Source organism: Psammomys obesus, unplaced genomic scaffold (genome assembly GCF_907164565.1).
Source record: "Psammomys obesus unplaced genomic scaffold, mPsaObe1.curated_primary_1811, whole genome shotgun sequence".
Lineage (NCBI taxonomy): Eukaryota > Metazoa > Chordata > Mammalia > Rodentia > Muridae > Psammomys > Psammomys obesus.
Genome location: NW_026596051.1, coordinates 46,630,658 through 46,652,391, shown reverse-complemented (window position 1 = coordinate 46,652,391; position 21,734 = coordinate 46,630,658). Strand labels below are relative to the sequence as shown.

At 42.1% G+C, this 21,734-nt stretch overlaps 1 protein-coding gene across 2 annotated transcripts in view; it reads right to left on the bottom strand.

The window, feature by feature from the left end:
- Positions 1 to 582: 582 nt before the first annotated feature.
- Positions 583 to 21,734, bottom strand: part of Klhl5 (kelch like family member 5) — a 63,470-nt gene continuing 42,318 nt past the window's right edge. For both annotated transcript variants that reach the window (XM_055624254.1, XM_055624253.1), the window contains exons 5-11: positions 20,805 to 21,017; positions 13,661 to 13,847; positions 10,335 to 10,559; positions 7,571 to 7,733; positions 6,022 to 6,234; positions 3,980 to 4,151; positions 583 to 1,789 (exon numbers count right to left, since the gene is read on the bottom strand). In XM_055624254.1, coding sequence (XP_055480229.1) covers positions 1,733 to 1,789; positions 3,980 to 4,151; positions 6,022 to 6,234; positions 7,571 to 7,733; positions 10,335 to 10,559; positions 13,661 to 13,847; positions 20,805 to 21,017 — 1,230 coding nt within the window. In that variant the 3' untranslated portion in view covers positions 583 to 1,732. The remainder of the gene's footprint in view (positions 1,790 to 3,979; positions 4,152 to 6,021; positions 6,235 to 7,570; positions 7,734 to 10,334; positions 10,560 to 13,660; positions 13,848 to 20,804; positions 21,018 to 21,734) is intronic.

Below are 21,734 nucleotides of genomic sequence, written 5' to 3'. Positions count from 1 at the left end.
AACATAGGATTATATTATCTGAACATGGTTTTACTTCCCTGTTTTTAATCTGAATTCCATATTTCTTTCTTTTTTTCTAATTTCTCTGAACTCTAGTTCAGTGTTGAAAAGCACCAGCAAAGAGGCTAATTTTGTTTGTTTGTTTTTTGAGACAGGGTTTCTCTGTGTAGTCTTGGTTGTCCTGGACTTGATTTGTAGACCAGGCTGGCCTGGAACTCACAGAGACCCACCTGCCTCTGCCTCTGCCACTACACCTGGCTAAGGCAGTTTTTAAAATTTGTGTGTAACTAGGAATTTGTTCAGCTTATCTACATTATATAATTTGTTGGAATTAATGCTTATTTTTAATACATTTGTTTACAATTTACTCAAGTAATGCAATTTAATATTTAATATGTTTTCTAAAGCAAGTGTAAATATAATTCTATGAGTGATTTAAACAAAGTTTTCTTTAAATATTAAGGAACTAGCTGTCATGGAGGTGCATGCCTTTGAGAAACCCTATCTCAAAACAACAACAAAAAAGCAACTAAAATAAAGGGTACCCTAATTTTAAATAAGAATATATTAATCACAGCATTGTACTTTAAAAGATGAGACTTTAGTTTTATATCCATTTTATATTAAGATAATGACTTCTCCTTTAAAGAGAATTTCATACAATATTGCTGCCCAGGGCATGTTATAGGCAATAAACAATTCACAGAGACTATTAACATTCACGTATGTAATTAGAGTTTACAAATGTACAAAACTTTGAGTAACAAACACTTTAAACCTAGTTTTCAAACACTTGGTTAACACGACCCCCCTCCCACACCACCTTTTGATTACAATGAGTTCCTAACTGTGTCAAAATGTTAGGAGCAAGGCAGCAGACAGAAGGTTGGAACAGCCAAAACGACTGTGTCAGTATCAAAAAGATAAAATCAAATGACCTTTTGTAATATAAAAGAAAATAAATCTACATAATTGCATACTGGTTGGGTGGAAGAACATCCTAGAGGATAGAGTACTTACTTTCTACATAAACTTGCATATCTTAATGTAACGCTCCTGCTTTCACTTCTGAGATCCCATCACAGTTCTTGGGGGCTCTCTATGGAATGGCTATTTAAGTAGGACCCAGAGGTCCTATCAAGTATTTATTTGGTCAGTCATTTTTTTAATGCCTTACGTGTTTTTCTTTATTCTTGGGTTAAACCAATTTTAGTACTAAAATTCATAACTAGAGCATATGTAATATCATTGTACCTGGAAAAAAAAACCCTAGAGGGTGAAGTCTTTAGTATGTCATTAAAACAGTGGTTCGATTAAAGGACAAAAGTATGGAAACTCATTTATGACAAACTTACAAAATAACATTTTAAAAGTTTGTATTCTTGAACTGTAATAACTCTAGACAATGTGAGTAGAAGGTGCCTGACTAAAAATAGGCGCATTCCCCAGTTAGTGCTGGATTGTTCTGGGGCAGTGCACTTGGATTCATATTGTACATCAAGAACGTATGTTCCCAGTCCACTGGCTGTAGCTTTAACTTACTAAGAAATGAAGTGTCTCATGCTGTTATATTCATTCCTTCCCCCATTGTTTCAACATCTTCACTTTGAAATGAGGCATTTTGTGCCTAGGAGTGTGGTACTGCGTGCTCACTAAAAATTAACCCACAGGTAGGACTGTCCTTATTCCATAGAGGGAGAGGGCATCTTCATTTAGAGAACAAACTATGATATCATATCTTCACAGTCACGACACAGGCGCCAGCTCTTCCTAGGCACAGTGGAGCAACCTGAAAGGGACAAGAGGTACAGGTTGGGTGTGGAGGAAGATGGGTCACCTAAGTGTGCTGTGACAGGTTTGTGACATGACAACCAGATAAACAGTACAGCTTAGAGAATTGTATTTAATACACAATGCAACTATTTCCTGCTTTGGAACATTGCTGGCAGTGAGGTGGACAGTGGCTTTAAACTTAGCAATCTATTTCAGCCTTCTATAAGTGTCTTTTACCCATTTGTTAACACAGTATAATGTTATTGTAAAAGCAGTTATTTATCAGCTCATATTTTTAGGTGCTTAAAACAGCAGCGATAGTAGTGGCATCTACACAAGATGGCTGTGTGTCTATATATTACTGATTTATAGCAAAGAAAACCTAGGTTCATTCCTGTTTATGATTAAATCTGTTTCTCATGGATTGGCCCATGCGACACCTGTAACCTTAACTACAAATGATCTCTATTGCCTGTAAACAGAAATGACAGTTGCCTTTGTTTCAGGAGGTTGTTATGACCACCTTGCAAAAATGTCTTCGTTTCAAGAGGTTGTTGTGACCAACTTGTTATGCTTATGTTCTGCTTCTGTAACCCCACATATTTGCTTGCCAATTCCATTCCCCTACTGCTAAACCTTTATCTTCCCTATGTCCAATGCTCATCTCCTGAATCCTGCATTAGGGAGACACAGCCCATATACAAGAATAAAAAAGCTTGCTTTAATTAATTTGGCCATGACTTGGGTCTTTCTCCTCGAATCTGTGGGATTAACTCTTACCTCTTCCACCTTCCACTGTGTCATTTCATTTACTGAAGAAATAAGATTGAAGTCACATAGTTGAAATCCTTTCCTTTTATGCCTTTTTTTAAAAGAAGCTCCCTTTTTAATCCTCTACTGTCATCCTTTCCCCAAGCTGCTTTGCAGTTAAATCTTCATGGTTAATTTTACTGAATTTTAGAGTCAAGTAGAAAACACCCCTGAATGTGTCTGTGAGGGCTTTTCAGAGACTTCACCCCCCACCTGTGAAAGTGTGTGGGCTCATTCCTTAGCTTTAGGTCCTGGACTGAATTAAAAGAGAGAAAGGCTGGGGGCACTGTGCTGTTTTGAATAAGAATGGTCTCCATAGGCTTTATATTTTCATGCTTGGTCCCCAGTTAAAGAACTGTTTGGAAGGATTAGGAGGTGTGGCCTTGGTGGAGGTTTCAAAAGCCTCCACCAGGCCCAGTCTGTCTCTGTCTCTGCTGCCTATGGATCAGGATGTAAAGCTCTTAGCTCCAGGGCCATGCTCCTCACCATGATGATAATGGATTGACATTCTGAAACTGGAAGCAAGCCCCCGATTAAATGCTTTCTTTTATAAGTATTGGCTGGTCATGGCATTTTTTCACAGCAATAGAACACTAAGACATTCATAGCATCAATATTTACTGCTCTATACTTCCTACCACAGATACAACGTGACCAGCTGTATAACCTTTCTGCCACCATGCTTTTCCCAGAAAGAGATGTGGTTAGCTAGGAGTCTTTTGCTAATAAGCTTGCCACATTGACTTTCTTACTTGTTAATGTAATTTAGGTTTGTCATGGTTATTAGATTACAGCCAGAAATTTAATATGCTGCCCAAATATTGAGTATGTAAAAATTATTACTTGTGTATGGGTAAACTGTTCAAATATTTCTGACTACTATCCTTGCTTATTTTCTACAATATCCTCTACCCTTTGGTACAGCTCTCCTCTGGACCTGTCAGCTCTACCACTGCTAGAACGTTTTATCAAATAGTGGTTAATGATTTATCTGAATATTAATTTATACTTCAAAGGAATTTGAGTTTTGTTATAAAATACGACACTGCATCTTGTCTTTTTCACATTTAGTCAAGAGGCAACTTTATCGCATTAAAACAGACTAACTTATTTTTATTTTATTATGCATATGAATGTTTGCTATATGTATGAGATATATATATATATCATGAGTGTACAGTGCCCATAGAATCCAAAAGAGGGTACAGATGCCCTGGAACTGGAGTTGGAGGGTGCTGTGAGCCTCCATTCAAGTGCTGAGAACCAACCTTGGGTCCTCTGCAAGAGAGCAAGTGCCCTTAACACCTGACGCATCTCTCAGGCTGTATTTGTGTGACACATGTCAACGTTGAGCACAGTAGGAGAGAGGTGAGATAGTGAAGGTGACGTGGCGTACCTGGGTCCACTCGTTTGTCTGGGGGTCATAAGCCTCCACTATGTTCAGGTAGGTCTGTCCATCATAACCTCCAACAGCATACAGCTTGTCGCCAAGCAAGCAAACGCCCACTGCATCCCTGCTAATGCTCATGGAGGCCACTGCCGTCCACATGTCTGTTTTGGGATCATATCTGAAAGAAAATTGCACCACTGGAGCTGACATTGCTCTTGAAATATTTTGTGTGCAAACATCTGTCCTCCAAGTCTAGTTTCTGTCTTATCTGTGATGTAAGTATGTTGAATGCATTTTAGAGAGAAAGATCAGTATTTTCCTAACAGACATGTAGCTTACACTGTGACGGATTCAACTAGTAGATACAGCACACTTAGCAACTCAACGTGAATACAAAGTAAAACTGCTTCAAGGCTTCGGTGTCACCATTGAAAACGTGGGCAAAGCAATATACTAAAACTGTGTAGAGGACTTAAATTCTCAATAGTGGTAGTGTCCATTTTTGTTGTGCTGTTGTTTTCTTGCTCTTTTTAAATTAGAACTGCTAATGGTGTCATTTAAAGTGTAGATAGTTCATGCTAACATGCCATATTGCCTCTGATGTTTCTTACACCAACACTTGTCTTTTCCTTGGAGTAGTTAATCACACTAAAGACCCTGGATCTCCTTCCTGGGTCATAACATGAGCAGAACACCCCTCCCACTACAGATGAGATGCAGCTGTAACTTAACTGCCTTTTGCAACACCGCCAGATCTGCTTGTTGTCCGAGACTGTTGAGTGTCACCAGCCTGGATTTTAGGTCACCACCCTTCTCGCCATTTCCAGTTCACTAAGTAAATCACTCTAACCTTAAAACACCGGCTCCAGTCTCCCTTTCTGGTGCTCACTGATTACATATTCCTCTAAGAGCTGAACTCTGTCCTAAGGCCCTGCACTCTATGTGACTGCTCCCCCTTCTCTGTCTCCTCTTTTTTTTCAAGATTTATTTATTATTTACTCAGTGTTCTGCCTACATGTGAGCCTCAGGACAGCAGAGGGCACCAGATCTCACTACAGATGGTTGTGAGCATCTCACATGGAACTCAGGACCTTTGGAAGAGCAGACGGTGCTCTTAACCGCTGAGCTATCTCACCAGCCCCCACTGTCTCCTCTTTTGGCACGCTCCCTATCACTCTTGGCTCTCCAGCCACACAGTTTTCCTTTATTTCCTATGTGAACCATATTCTTTTTTATTTTGGAGTGTTCACACATGATGCTAGTGTTTCTTCCCCTAAAATGCATTCAATTCTCTCTTGTTCTTAAACTAAATAAAAAAAAAATTACATGAAGACTCAACCTGCCACCCAAATCTTCAGTGCTACTAGATTCTCTGCCATGCCTAAAAGCTGAGTTTCTTATAACCAGTATGAATGACTTGGTTAAACCTTTAAGACTCGTAAGAGCTTTTCATTTTTCTTTTCTCTCTCTCTCTCTTTTTTTTTGAGACAGTTTCTCTGTTTAGCTTCAGCTGACCTGGACTTGCTTTGTAGACCAGGCTGGCCTTGAACTCACAGAGATCCACTTGCCTCTGCCTCCCTGAGCGCTGGGATTATACGTTGTACCACTGTGCCCGGCAGCTTTTCATTCTTTATCATTTCCTATTATTTCATTGTAAATCAAAACGGGCCAGATATGTCCCTATTCTTTACACTTCTTACATTGTTTCCCCACCCCTAATTCATTCTTTCTTAAATTCATCAAGTTCCCATACTTTTCTGATGAGGTACAGAGTCCAATAGAAAACAGCTAAACGATAAATGCTTGTCTCAATGGATGCATTATGTGCTCAATCCCAAGGTAAGCTACAAGGAGACTGGAATCCAAGTAGGCAGTTGGGAGACAGGTGGAGAGATAGCCAGAGAGGACAACCAGTGTTCACAGAACTGTAGAGGCCATGCTGCGCATGACGGCCTCACTATAGACTCATGACTCTGTCTGGAAGTGTGCCAAACTATGTTTTTTTTTTTTTGTTTGTTTGTTCTTAGTTTTCCTTTGCAGGAAATTACCTCTCCACACAGTCTGAAAGTCTGGGAGTCAAGTTGGATGTGGGAGCATCGTGTCCTCCAATGGCATACAGCAGTCCATTCCAGGTGGTTACTCCAACACGGCCTCTCCTTTTGGACATCTGGGCACACAGTGTCCATTTATTGGTGTGAGGATCAAAGCACTCTACTGACTTGAGACAAGAGCTCCCATCACGGCCACCAACTGCATAAAGTCTGCAGAGAAGAACAAGTGAAGTGACAGCGTTGACTTTAAGGTGTCACTGTTGACGCCATGCTGAGGGTATTAAGAAAGAAGATATGATAGCAGGTAAATGAAAGCCATGATATCCATCTAAAAATGATTTCCACTTCTTTGCCCATTAGGTTCTTACGACACTAACACAAAGGACTTAACAATTGTGGCCTGAGGAAATAAGAGCTTAGGCATAAATAGAAAAAATATTTATTAATATTTTCTGTTTATTTATTTATTTAGCCAGGGTCTCATTATGTAGCCTTGGCTGCTCTAGAACCCATTATATAGACCAGGCTTGCTTCAAACTCAAATTTCTGCCTCTGCTTCCTGAGTGCTAGATTAAGGATGTGTAGCCACTCCACCCATCACCTAGCTTTTCTTATATCACAATTCTAGAGGTGCCTTGCTGGTGCTGATTTTTACCCCCCTCCTCTCTCTTTTCGTAAGTGAAAACATGAAAGCAATGAAACAGAGAAATTAATTAAAAACCATCAAGGGATTTATTTTATGGTTGAAGAAAGGGTTAAAAGGTTTGTATTTAGTCCTCAAACAATTGAGAACTGTGAGTGAAGACCCTGTTAAATGTTTTTTTTTTTTTTTTACAGTAGACAAAGGCCTTTTCTTAAATCCACTCTGGGGTTACCAGTCTACCACAATAAGAAAGAAGAGACACAAAAGTAAAGACAATGCAGGGAAAATGATGGAGATCACAAGATTTGAAGTTTTAAATTCATGCATCAAAATTTTTCACATGTGCATATACACATCTTTGTGCGTGGGCTCATGCAGGTTTACGGGTGCACATATGTGTGCCCGTGGAGCCTGAGGCTGACGCCAGGTACCACCTCTCCACGGCTCCTCTGCCTCATCCTCCCAGGCAGGTCTCTCAGTCAGCCCAGACCTCCCGGATATGGCTAGCCTGTGCAGCTGTTCTGGTGATGCCTGCCTCTGCCTTTCCAGGATGGACTGACAGGTGGCCTGCCACGGCCGTCTGATAGCTGCATGGGCTTTAGGGACCCAGCTCTGGTCCTCATGCTTATTAAGCAAGCAATTCAACTGCAGACATCTCCCGGTCCACTGTAGTACTTTAAAAAGCATAGTTTTGAAGATTGTTGCTGTACAATTTTATATTGGATATTTATATAAAACTTAGAACTCTGTGGTCCCTGCACATTAGAATGGAAGAACAACTTATCTATGAGCAATTAGGCCTATTGTAGACAGAAATTACTGAGAAGGTTTTGTTAACTCACTTGAAGCAATAATAAATTTAGTTTATTGTGACTGAAATAGAATATCAAAATATCTCCTTACTTTCCACTTAGTACTGCCACACCTACTGTGCTCCTGGGGGTGGACATAGTGGCAACAAAATTCCACTGGCGAGCCTGAGGGTCCCATCGCTCCACTGTATTTAGATAGCTCCAGCCATCATGGCCTCCTACGGCGTACATGGGCCCTTCCAACACAGCCACACCTGCAAGTGGATGGGAGAGAGGAATCTTAGATTCGCTCCACACTCACACCTGCTCAAAACGTAGGTACACTCAATCTGAAACATGCAAATGTAACCAAGCATGAACGCAGGCTATAGCTACTGATCTTCCCGGGCTTTCCCGAGGTAAGTGGGCTGACACAGCTCTGCAGTTCTTTCTCTGAAGCTTAGAGACGGCATCTTGAGCTACAACTGCAAGTTATTTTAAACCTCTGCCAGATGCACATACTGCCATTACTAAGACAGTCTCAACACTCAAGTGTCTTCATTCTTTCCCTCTAGGACTTCAGAATTTCAGGTTTTACTGTAGCTAAGTGTGACACCACAGCCTTGCAAGAAGTGTAACATCATAGCCTTGAATTTGTTGGTATCCTCATCAGGGAACAGAGCCACTCTTAAATTCATTCAGCAAAGGTCTCTTCAGTTTCTAAGTTATAGGCACTCCGCAGAACATAATAGGTGAGGCCATGCCCTTGGTTTATAGGACACAGATATGAAATACACATCAGGTATGTACCAACAGTGGAGAAGGAAAGCAAGGGTAGAGAGCGCCAAGGAACAGCTGTGTGATGAGGTGACATGTGAATAGAAGAGGGAATGCCACAGGAGGCCGTGCACGAAGGAGGAGGTGAGGACAGCGACAGTGTGCTGGGTGCCAGAGTTGTCTCTTTGGCTGAGCAGGTAACTGGAAGAGAGAGGGCAGAATATGAGGGAGTCAGAAATGGTGCCTCTGACCTTATCCCTCATTAGGACTTTAGGTTTTATTCTGAATGTGATGGAGAGTTGGCCAAGGACTTCTTGTTTGTTGGCCCTTGTGTTTTGAGACAGGTTCTCACTATGTGAACTAGGCAGCTCTTAAACTCGCCACCGTCCTTCCTCCACTTCCCAAGTGTTGGAATGACAGGTGGGCATCGCCACATCCTGGTTTAGCAGAATTTTTTTAAAGATTTATTTGTTTTATGTATATGAGGGCTCTGTCTGCATGAATGCCTACAGGCCAGAAGAAGGTGCTGGATCCCATTATACATGGTTGTGAGCTGCCATATGATTGCTGGGATTTGAACCTAGGTCCTCTGGAAGAACAGTGTGTGCACGATGCAAGAGGAGGTGTGAGAATATGCCCTGCAGCTCACCTTCCCTCATGGCTTTTGATACCCTGTGATGCTGCTATGCTAGACACCACCCAGCCCACACAGATTATGAAAATCCAACAGAGATTATCCAGAACAGCAGAGCCTTCCACAGCAACCAAAGCCTAAATGATGGGCCGAGCCACCAGCCTGCAGCTATGTTAATAAGAAGTCACGTTCTCTGCTTCTACATTTTAGCCAGATATGGCAGCACAGGTTTGCAGTGTCAGCACTGGTGAGGTGGAGGCAGGAGGATTAGAAATGCAAGGCTACCCTCAGCTACAGCTGTGTGATGAGGTGACATGTGAATAGAAGAGGGAATGCCACAGGAGTGAATTTGAGGCCAGCCTGGACCGTATGAGACCCTGGCTCAAAACAAAACTACAACAAAAGGCTTCTAAGTTGTGGAGTTTTTTGTTATGCAGCAGAAGCTGGTGATACACCCCAGTTTTATTTCTGCACTTCTCCACTCTTTCTCTTGGTTCACTAGAGAAAATAGAGTTCCCTAAAATTACTGTCCTCATCCATGCACCGTTAATTCCTTCAGGAAGAAGAAAGTGCCTTTGTTCCTTTCATTGCTGGGCGCTAGCTTTCGGCAGCCTCTGCTTTGGGGTTGAGTATGAGGCCGAGGCAGCGCACCCTCCATGAGTGGAGCTCACGCGCGCTTTCACTGCTTTTTGTCTCTCTTTGGTAGTGATCCATCAACGTCTTTATTGCAGCCAATTCAAACCTTTCCCCAACTGTGATAAGTTGACAGTACCGCCACAGACTTTCCTTGACTTCGTGTTTTCAGTGTGGCCCCACAGAGCAAAGGACACACAGCATAGGCACGGCTGTGTGCTCTGTGCGTTATGTGCCGGAAGAGTGAGAAGAGGGGAGATCGTTCAGCAGTCAGAACCATCTGAGGCTGCTCTTCTAGAGGACTGGGAGTCAATTCCCAGCACCCACACGGCAGCTCGCAACCACCCTGCACTGCACACAAGGGGTACACACACACACACATTCAGGAAGACACCCACACACAACAGAATGGAAAGGAGAGTCTGCACTACACTCAGTTTGGGGGGTGTGAGTTCATTCACTTCTGCTTAGAGGCCATAATACATATGTGTGTGTGTGTGTATGTATATCTACTGTTTCACGTACATATGGAACTTAAAATGCTATTTTGATGGGTATCTTGACAAGGGAACACAGCGCTAATCGCTAACCCAAGGCATAAATGTGATCGACCTCACGCTTCCCGAACTCCTTCGAGCCCGTGCTTTCCCCGTGTGAGGTGTTGCACATTTATATAAAGGCTCATGTTCTAATTTCTGCTTCTCAGGCATGATGTATGCTTGGCGACTGATGTTGACTGGTCCACACACTGGTCTCCTGCCTGGTACAGATGGTAAAAGTGTGGTGGTGGCCTGCCATATGGCTTTCTAAGTTGGACTGCAGACACACTTACCAAGGCCGTGCCTATGTGTGGACATAGGCGGCATCACACTCCAGGTTTTAGTTTTGGGGTTGAAGCACTCCACAGTGTTCAAAGTCTTCAGCCCATCTCGCCCTCCAACCACATACAGCTTGTCATCTAACACCGCGACACCGAACTGTAGCCTCCTCCCATTCATGCTTGCTACAGGAGTCCACATGTTTGTACGGAGGTCATACTTCTCAATGCTTGTTGCTCCTTAACAGTAACGAAGACAGTTATGTGACTACAACTTCCGCCATGACTGTGTTATATACACAGAAGTAGAATTTTATCTTGTGTGTGTGGCCGATATATGTCCGTGTGTGTGTGTGTGTGTGTGTGTGTGTGTGTGTGTGTTCACACACAAGTTTGCATGCATGTGAGCGTGCATGTGGTGGCTAGAAGTGATGTGTGGTGTCCTCTATCATAGTTTACTTTGTTTTTCCTGAGGTGTCTCACTGACCCTGGAACTCACTGTTGTTTAGGCTGGCTGGCCAGGGAGCTCCAGATCTACCTGTCCGCCTCCGCGGCAATGGGGTTACATATGTGTCAGCTCTGACCATGGTTTCTGGGGATCTGAACTCAGGTCCTTCTGACGCGCTGGAGAAGCACTTTGCCAATGGAGTCATCTCCCTAGCCCCAAAGTATAAAGGTTTTTATTAGCATCGATAGCAAAACTTTTGTTGTAGCTCATGAAGCTCCTGCAGAATGGCCCTTGCCTTGCCCTGTGATCTTTTCTCCTGGCACCCTTCCAGGCCTCCTCCCAGCTCCAGCATTGAAAGGTCCAGCAGGGAAGGCGCTCTGTTCGAAGAGGCTGAGAAGACACCCAGCAGTGGGAGAAAATACAGGGGAGCTGAGGATCATGGAAGCCAGAGGTACAAAGGCCAACAGCAGTTAGTTCCGCCAGCAATCTCATGCGCAGAGAGGAAGAAATAAAAACTTAAAAGCATGGGATGCCGCTGCATGGAGACCACTGAGGACTGTTGGAAGGGCTCCTTACTTGAGCACTGAGAGGTGGTGAGGAGATGGAGGCAGATGCTCCACAGAAGAATTATTTGCAGAAGTTTGGCCACAGTGCAGACAGTGTTCCTAGACAGAGAAGGGAGGCGTTGGCTCCCTTTTAAGATCTGGATTGTTGGGCTGGTTTCTAGATGTTAATGGAAAGGGTCTAGTTGAGAGGAAGGAAACTGATGACACAGGGACAAAAGAAACAATTATTGTGTGAAGTTCTGGAGGAAGGAGGAAAGAACAGTAACAACAAAAGGGGTGCGGGGGCTGACTGTCACAGAAGGGATGGGGGCACTGTTTATGGCAAGGAGGAAGGACAAAGGTCACTTGGGAACAGACTGTGGGATGTGAAGAGAGCCACTACCCATGGGGTTCACCTCTAGAAAATTTCAGAACTATTTTGCCTCTTCAAGATGTGGGACCAGTAGAGATTTAGGAAAACAAATAAAAGATAGACTGCCCTTCTTAAAAAAAGTCTAACTTCCCATTACGTAGAGTTAGAGTCCTTTTGTCTCTGTGAGCTGCTAATGAACAGCAAGTTCTAGCCCTATAAAGGAGCCCATCACATGAACACTTGCTGTAGTGTGGTAGCATTAGCCCATCAGAGCTACTGCTACCAATGACCTCTGAGAGCCAGAAACAGTTCTGCTCTACACACGGGCACTGGATTTTTACAGTTACTATCTTTTCTTCACCCTACACAAGTCTAGTTCTCTGAGATTGACACCAAGTCTTTGTAGTCTCAAAGTACCAAACAGAATAAATATTAGCTGGTTGAAAGTATTTTTGAATTTGTATAATGCTTCTTTATAATCTTTGGCAATAATGATATTTTATTCATCTACTCATGTTTTATATATATATATATATATGTAAATTATCATCCCCAGCAAAGAGTTAAAGGTCACTTGGGAAGCAGGCTGTGTAAGTGAAGGGAGTTACCCCCATGGTGTAACTTGATTTTTCACTCCAACCATAACTTTAAACCCTTCCATCAAATAAATCAAAATAAAGTAAAAATTGCCTTCCATCAATTCAAAGTCTTTTTCCCTTGATGGATTTTTAAACTATTTTCTCCTTTTGAGTCTTAAATTTCTTCTTTTAGACCTAGTTTATGAAGTAGTAGGATTTTGCTATTAACTGGAAACTCAAATTTTAAGCATCTAAAATAATGAGACAAATATGTATCTTCAAGCCTGGGTGTGTTGGGGCGGGGGTGGCTGGAGAGATACAGTGGATAAGAGCACTGGCTACTTTTCAAGAGGACCTGGGTTCAACTCCTGACACCCTTTGGGTGGCTCCCAGCAGCCTGTAACTTTAGTTCTGGGTGGGTGTGGGGCATACACTGCCCTCTTCTGGCGTCCACAGGCACTGCATGCATACGGTGCACGGAGGCGCATGCGGTGCACCAAGGGCTACTTCTTAACTGCTGAGGCATCTCTCTGGCCCCTAAAGTCTGAATTGAATTTTGAAATACATTGTATGGCACTGGCATTTTTTTAATACTACAGACAGACAAGCTCTTCCGTAGAAAGCCTCTCGGTTTGGACCTGTGCCTAAGCCTCGGGTGATGCGGGGATGCCTGGGGAGTGAGCGGGTCCTATCAGAGCACTCGCTCTTTGGTGTCATCACTGGCAACATTAGCTTTGGCTACTTGGTTAAGTGTTGTGTGTCAGTTCTCAGTACTTGTAAAGATACCATTTTACCTTTTATAACAGTCAAAGTGGGGGATAAATGCTCCAAAATCTGAAACCTTTTGAGTGTCATGTCTTCTCCAAGAGTTTCAGATTAAAGATGTTGTACTTTGATGGCTACCAAATGGTTAAGCCCTTCTCTCTCTCTGTGTGTGTGCGCGTGCGTGCGTGCGTGCGTGCGTACAGGGGGTTGACTCCAGTGTGCACGATGCCTGTGAAGTAGTGTTCTCACCGAGCTGGATCTCTAGTCCAAACTAAACGATTACTTTTTCCTAATCTCACCTTTCTTTCTACATTAGCTGGCACTCTATGGAAAGAAATAGCTTCCCCTTCTTTATTTGTGTCAGTCTGCACTCACGGAGACTCTGATTTTATGTTATCTCCATTTACTGTAATCGCTTACTTTGATGCTCCAATTACTTTAGACTCAATGGAGTCTCCCAACAAGATGTTTCCTTTTGACTTGCCCCCTCCCATTCCTTGAATACTTTCTGCCATTAGAGTGTTTTCTGGGCTCAACTTTTCCTGCCCTTGTCCATCAACCAGCCGTTTCTCCACAGGGGCTCTTGGTGGCAATACTTACTACCCTCCTTTAGAGCAGAGACTATCCAATACCTTTTGTTGCATCCATTCCTCCAACTGCAAACAATGTTCCAACAGTTGACTTTCGAGGTTTTGTCCGAGGACTCTGCAACATGGGTCGTCTCTCAGGCAATAAATGATACTTCATTGCCTCCATGATGAGTTTCTGACATTCTATGTCATCCCGAAAAAGTGCATTGTTTTCCATGTCTGCCAGGAACTAGAAAAGAACAGAGTGTATGGACAGTGAAGACACACAAGATATACTCTTTGATTCATTACTTTGTTCTATGGATTTATTTCTAGAATTTTATTTTTTGAGACCCATTATGTGGTCCAGGTTGGCCCAGAACTCACGATGTAGACCAGGCTGGTCTTGAACCCTTGATTCTCCAGCCTCAGCCTCTCACATATTGTAATCATGGGCAGAAGCCATCTCCAGCCTGCTAGTGCCTCTGCCTTATGGGTGCAGGGATTAAAGGCAAATATCACCCTCCCCTGCCCTGTTCATGTTATTTCTGAGGCACAAACTCACATAGACTGGCCTTGAGCTCAATATGTGGCCTAGGTAGGCCTTGAACTTCTGGTTGTCCTGCCTCTACCTCATAGGTGCTAAGAGAAAATATTGACAGGAGATCCACAGCTAGATGACTGGTGCCTTTAGAGCATGCTCTGAAGTCTGACATCTTCACTCTCCCCTGAGCAAGCTTCATAGTCTTCTTGGATATCCGAGCTTTAGTTTTCCATCAATTTAAGATAGCATCTAGTTTTCTCTTGCCTTTTGGTGTGAACTGTGTTAAATTCTTCTACTAACTGTGGAGAATATACATTTGGTGATATTAGGTCTTTTTATTCAAGAGGCCTTCTCACTTGTATGACTTTCTTTGCTCCCTTTACTTCATTTTATTAAATTTATTCTTACCCATGTAGTTATTTTTTATCAATTTTGCTTTTTCTTGGTTATTTTACTTTTTTAAACTTTCACTTTTTAAAAATGTTTTGCTGGAGAAGAAAGAAGAACTACTGATTATTTTAAGCTGTGTTACTCTGTCTTTAGCACACTCACTCAGCTCCAGCTCTCATGCATTCACTCATCGCAGGACTAGTCGGGCATCTTTTTCTGGGAGGACATCAACTACTTAGTTTATGGTCTCTCATATTGCCCAAACCTTCACTGTAATGGCAGATAGCTGCGTAAAGTGGAACCTCTTTGCTCCTGGCTCGAGTTGAGGTGGTGCTGGCGCTTTACTGCTTCAGGCAGTAGTTGCTATAGCATCGCGTGACCTGTTTTTTTTAAAACTGCCTCCTTCTCTCCTACTTCAGTGCTTCAAATTAAGAAATGTTGCCAAATTCTTCATCAAATACTTTTCATACATCTATTGATACGATCATATAAACTTCTCCTTTTAAGCTAGTGAGTAACAGTTCCCTTGATAGAGTCCTGATAACTGTGCTTTTCTTGTTGTTCTTGGAAAGTAGTTCCCTGGCCATAGTGTAGAGTATATTGCCCTTTAAGGCATAGTGCACACCATACTCTACTAACTACCCTATAAAGCATAGAATACACACCATACTCACCCAATCAGGTGACTTTTAGTAATGCACCAAGTGGAAAGGTTTGCAGCGTTTCTTTTACCTTGGGTAGATCTCAGAGCCCAGTTCCTGTTCCCTGACATGCCCATCCACCTCCTGTCCTAAACATTAATTATTCATACAGATTTGCCTTGTCTGTGTATTTCATAGAAACAAGATCATATATGTCCTCTATGTCTTGCCGATTTTACCCAGCATGTTCTCTAGGTTTGCCCATGTTGTAGCGTGTATCTGACTTCTTGGCTGATGAATAGTACTCTCCTGACTGGTTCCATTTCTCTCCATCCGCCCAGCAGCTGATGGACACTTAGGTTGTTTTCTGTGCGGAGCAACTATTAACAGAGATGCTAAGAAAGCTGTGTGCATTTCACACAACTTTGTGGACATAGTTTGATTTCTCTTGGGTAGATAAGTACATAAAATTATCCTTAACTGCTTTTCAAAGCATCTGTACCACATTTCCGTCTCCACAGACATCTTGTGAGTGTCTGTTTCCACACCCTCACCCACCATGCCCATTTCAGCTGGCTGGGTAAGTAGAGAGCGGGTTTTATTTTGTATTTCCCTAATGGCTAATAAGGCTGAGAATATGTCCAGATTTTGATAACTGAAACCAAAGTTTATAGCACATGGCACCATTAAAAAGCTGTGGCATTTGGTAAGCATGTATCATAAGCCAAAGGCAAAATAATTCCAGTAAGACATGACCTAGGTCCTTTCCCCCTATACACACAAAACATAAGCTTACCACAGAAGCCATTAGTGGGTATGCATGGAGTTGACTTGCTTAGATTAATGTTAGTGTTTGTATTATTTCCAATATAATTACCCAAGTGCTTTCTAAATAAAAATAAATGTGAAATAAAATGTAGGAATAAAGTCTCAGGAGATCTTATAGTAACTACAGTTTGAAGTAAAACCTATTTCTTAACATGCTGACAAGTTCTGTAGTTTATTAAAATGAGATTAGTTATATTTAAGTAAACAAGTGAGATAGAAAAATTATAAAGCAATAATAATTCAAGGACAACATTAATCAAGCATTAGTGTAGCAGGTAAGCTATTGTTCAGGAAATTATTGTAATTGACTAAACTATAAAATACTGATTCTAATACACTCTTGCATTTTTATGAATTCCAAATGCCTTGTCTGCCACAAACAATGGCAAACCATTAAAATAAAAGCATCTGGAAAAGACAGACATTTTGATTGTGAAGATTCTTATCTTTGCTCTTGTATTTGTTTGCCATGACCGTTTCTCTAAAATTGTCCCCTCAAAAACACATAGAGAATGAGAATGTCTTAATCACACTGCATAGAACTTGATCAATTCTAAAGTTTGTCTTCCCTGTAGCACCAACTGTAATATTTCTTCCTTCTTGAATTTGCATCGGTTTTTGGTAGAACTCCAGGCAAAAGTAAAATGAAATGACCATAAACACTTCCTTTTTGATTATTCAGCTTCTTTTGAAAGCCATGGAAATGATCACTTGGGAGACTGCGGAATGGCTCGCCTGGTGCAATGCCTGCCACACAAGCATGAACTTGGATTCAGAGCTCCTGTTCCCCCACAAAAGCCAGGTACCAGGGCTTGCATCTGTGACTTCAGCACTGGGAGGGCCAGCATCAGGTGGCTCCCTGGACTCACTGGCCAGCCAGTCTAGCCATGACGAGCTCCAGACTCAGGAAAATAAGGTAGAGAGTGGTCAAGAAGGACAGCTGGTGTTGACCCCCGACTCTGCATGCAATAGCACATACGTGTGGGCACACACAGATAAACAAATTATCTTTTTTTTTTAAAGATCACTTGGAAGCTGATGAGTTGGCTCAGCAAGGAAAGTCCTTGCTGTGCAAGTCTGATGAGCTGAGTTCCAACTCTGGAACCTATATAAACGTAGGTGAGAGCACAGCCCATGACGTTATTCTCTGACCTCCACATGTACATTGTAAAATGTGTGCTCCTAACCCATCACACACACGTACACACATACACAAATCCACATACAAATAATAAATAAAACTTTAAAAAGATCATTTGGGTCACATGTCATAATTATATACATAATTTCTTCCATCATTTACCATCTAATGTTGGTGACACCATAATAAAGTTAATATTGGAAGCTAAATCCCTTCTAGCTAGGCTAGAGTGCTTTGTCTAACAGAACATGATAAAATGTCATTTACGTGTTATCACTGAGAAAACATGATTTTACAAATGTAATAAAGGCCAGAGGTCAGGGAGGATTGCTACAAAATAGTGAGTTCTGGACATGGCATGGCCTTTGCACTTATGAGCTAACAGCATCTGTGATTGCTTGCACAAGACCTGTATAAGATCAAGCCTGTCAACACTCCAGCATGGATGGAGGAGGGACTCACAAAGCTCTACCATTAGCTGAGGGGCTTTGGGCTGGTGATAGCCATGGAGGGAGGCACAGTCAGCTTTTTCTAGCCATGTGGAGCACAGCAGATTGCCCATGATCCTATACCCCTGCACAGATGGCTGTGCTAACTGTACTTATTGGGTTCTAAAGACATGAAGCTGGTGTGTGTGTGTGGTCCTACAGCTGGGAGAGGTGAAGTAACTGGTAACAGTGTAGCCGACTCAATCGCATTTGCTCCTCCATTACTACCACTCATCACAGGGTTCTCAAATCTGAGGGTACACTACAAGGCTTATTAAATCCAGGTTTCAGGGCCCATCTCACAGAGCTGTGAGATGAGGCCTGACTATTATTTGTATTTCAAAAAGTTTACAGACACTATTGATTTTGAGAAACATTGGGCTAACCCACTGGAGTCCCCTCCTTATCTGTCTTCTGTGTAGTGTTTGATGACATAACATTCAGTCATGGAATTGAGTTCTGCTAGCTCTCTAGCCACTTGGCTAGGTTGGTAATGGCCACTAAATCTTAGTGTTTTCTATAGTCCATCCCTAGGACTTCTGCATTCTTGCTGGCCAGTATCATTCTTTTGCTTTGGGTTTCAACAAGCTAGTAAGTTTTTCTATTTTTTTCTCTTAATCTTCTGAGGATTTAGGATTTAAGGTGCAAAGCAATTTTGGGAAAATGATTCTCCCTTCCCCATGCTACATTGTATCCCTCACTCTATAGTCTTCATCTCAAATGACATCACCTTCACTAACCTCATTCTGCACTAAGGCTCACTCTGGGCCCTTCTTTTAACCCAGTCATTAAGTTTTGTCAGTTTCTGGTAGTTTTTCTCTGGTGCTGCCTGAGTGTCTACTTAGCCAGGCTGGACCCCAATATCCTTTCTAATGGGTTTCTGGTGTTGACCCCGATTCATTCTCTGCAGTACATTTATAGTTGCTGTCCCCAAACAGAATTATGTTATGCTATCCCTATTATAAAATCCTTCCATCCTTCCTCATTGCTTTTAGGATAAAGTCCAAACTCCTTGGTATGACTAAAGCTTCTTCATGATCTGATTAACTTTCCTCGCTAGCCTGACCTCTTGACATAGCCCCTCTTTATTTTTGGGCTCAGTCAAGTAACTGTTTTTCAAATTTCATAATGTATGCTTCACACCAGTGCAATATGGTCTCTTCCTGGGCCCCACTCCACCTTTGGCGGCTAACACAAGATGCAGACAACATGGCCTTTAAAGAAGCTCACCCTGCTTCTCCTCAGCCACCATTGTGTTGTTTTGGTTTTGCTCTTGAGGGGCTCATTATTTCATGTAATGTGCGTTCACCTACTACAGCCTCTTCTTATCACACTGTAACCACAACTAGCTTGTATTCTGTTTCCCCCTTAACCTATACCCTGCAATTTTTTTTTTAAGATTTATTTATTATTTATATAGTATTCTGCCTGCATATGTGCCTCTGGCAGCAGATCTTACTATAGATGTGAGCCACCATGTGGTTGCTGGGAATTGAACTCAGGACCTTTGGAAGAGCAGACAGTGCTCTTAACCGCTGAGCCATCTTTCCAGCTCCACCCTGCAATTTTATACATGGCCAGAGGAGTCTGTAAAAAGGTCACGGAACCATACATGGGTTCAGATCCCAGCTCTGGCTCCCAAAAGCTCCATGTTAATCAGTAGTAAAGCCAGCAGAGCCACAGCTGAGAAGGAAAGAATGCATGCAGTTACTTTGTGGTTCTGAACTTCTAGTCTTACTTGTGTTGGACTGATGATTCCCACTGCACCCTAGCTGATGAACTAAATGATCTGCCTTTCAAGTTTAAGAACTCAGGGAACTGTGGGGCACAGCGGTACACACCTGTAATCCTAGCACTTGGGGAGGCAGAGAGAGGTGGATGTCTGTGAGTTCAAGACCAACTTGGCCTACAAAGTGAGTCCAGGATAGCCAAGACTACACAGAAAAACATTGTTTTGAAAACAAATAGACAAACAAACAAACAAAAACCAAAACAAACCAAGGGCAAAAAAAAACAACGAAACCTCAGAAAGATGTTCTATCCCTAAGTTCATGGGAACAGGGGTTTGAAGTTTGCGGGAAGGCTAACATATCGACAGTACCTTCAAGCTGCAGAACAGAACTATGTTTCCAGGTTATGTGGAAATAAGGGCTATTTCCAACATCTAATAAGATTTTTCATATTTTATTTTTTTTTCATTCAGAAAATAGGAAAGAATATTTGCTAGGAACCAAGGAAACTTGAAGTTTGATTTCAGGAGAAATCCCTTCTTAAGTTGTTTTTCCTAAATTGGCATTCTTTCATGCAGTTCCAGTTATACATAGCGAGGGCTTAGCATGAGGCCTTGGCAATGACTTTTGTCTTTGCTAGACAGAGTGCAAACAGTAACTTCCACTCACAATAGCCAGAAATGATGCATTATCTGCAAAATTAATACCAACAAAGGAACTCTTGTGACACTTTAAACCCTAAGGGGGGAAAAAAAAAAAGAAAGAAAGAAAAAGAAAAAAAGGCCAGGCCTGAATCAGCTAGCGCTCTTACCTTTTCTGCTTTCAAGGCCTCTTTCTTTATTCAGTGCTGGAGATGGGCAGAAGAAAAAACTGCTGGGGAAATTCCTATGTATTGCAGTGAAAAGCGAACAAAGGAGAAACTGTGCAAGCACATGATGCCTGACAGCTCCGAGCACACAGGCCTCTGCGCTCTGACACGATGGCATTATTTATAGCACATTTTGCTTCAGAGAATGCATTTCTCTCATCATAATCCTGAGACAGTCAGAATAGAGGTCTCTCTACTTGACCAGAATTGATGCCACCTTTGCTTCATAGATGGAAAGACTGTGGTGTGAATATACCAGGTCACAAGTCAGAGCTTCAAGTGTCATGGAACCTAGTCAACGTGTGACAATGAGTTAATGTAAACTTTCTGGTCTTATTACTAAGTATTTAGTAGGATAGGTATATAGTAGAGTCCAATAAAATCGCTAACTCAAAATCAGGAGTGCTACCTAATCAATGCAACTTTGATAGCTTGACCATCCCCCTGTACTGCAGAGAGGCAGCATTTTGTTAGGTTAATATTTTTTAACCTATACATTCCTCAGGAATACATGTATAAATTACTTTAACAGACCACCAAAAAAAAATACACCTGTAGAGGAGTGTCTATTAATTACCTGTGGTGCAAGGAGAGGTAGCCTAATATAAGCCAAAAGTTTACTGAGATCTTTCCGCCTCTGCTCCAAATCGTGCCGGACCCAAGTAAGAAGTGCATTCAGTATTGTCTCCTCGTTAGGAATGTTCATGTCATCACTGGCCAAGAGTTTTGCAATTTCATTGGCTGGGAGTAATACAAATTCCTGGTTTCTGATTACTTCCATGAAATGTTCCTAGAGGGGGGGGGAAGGCAGATAAATGATATCGTTCCTTTTAACATTGTTTATATGAAAGAAGCTAAACTTTTTATATTAGGTGTCTAGAATAATTTGTACTTTAGACACAATTTTTTTTTCTGTTAGGAAAGAAAGCCAAGAGCAACACCAACCTGTATCGCTTGTTAAACCTGTGATGAGTGGAAACAGTGTCAGCTCAGTACATTGAAAATGGACCTATGGCTTTTATTTACTGCTTTGCTTAGGTTAGGGAGTAGTTTTGACAAGGCTTCTGAAGGATGATAAAAGAAAAATGAAGCAAGTGCCAAGAGAGAGAACTAGTATCAGGCTTATGGTTGTCAGGGAATCTAGCATCAGTGATGGTGCCTCTGATCCAGGAATTGCCTTCAGGCTGGCCAATTAAGTAAGACCCCGCTAGATCAGAGGCCTGCATCCCGCCATGGCGAAGCACTCCTCCGTAAAGTCATTTATAACCAAAGTGGCCATTAAGGTTTTGTTCTGGTTTGTTTTGTTTTAAAGACAGGTTCTACCTACACAGCTCAGGCTAGCCTTGAACTTGAGGATCATAGGTGTGTGATTCCTACAGTTTTTAGAAGACCTTGCAGGATCAGATCTATTCAGAAAACTTGAATCTCTTCTAATCCTAATTATGCAAGTTAGTTGGCTTTTAACACACACACACACACACACACACACACACACACACACACACAC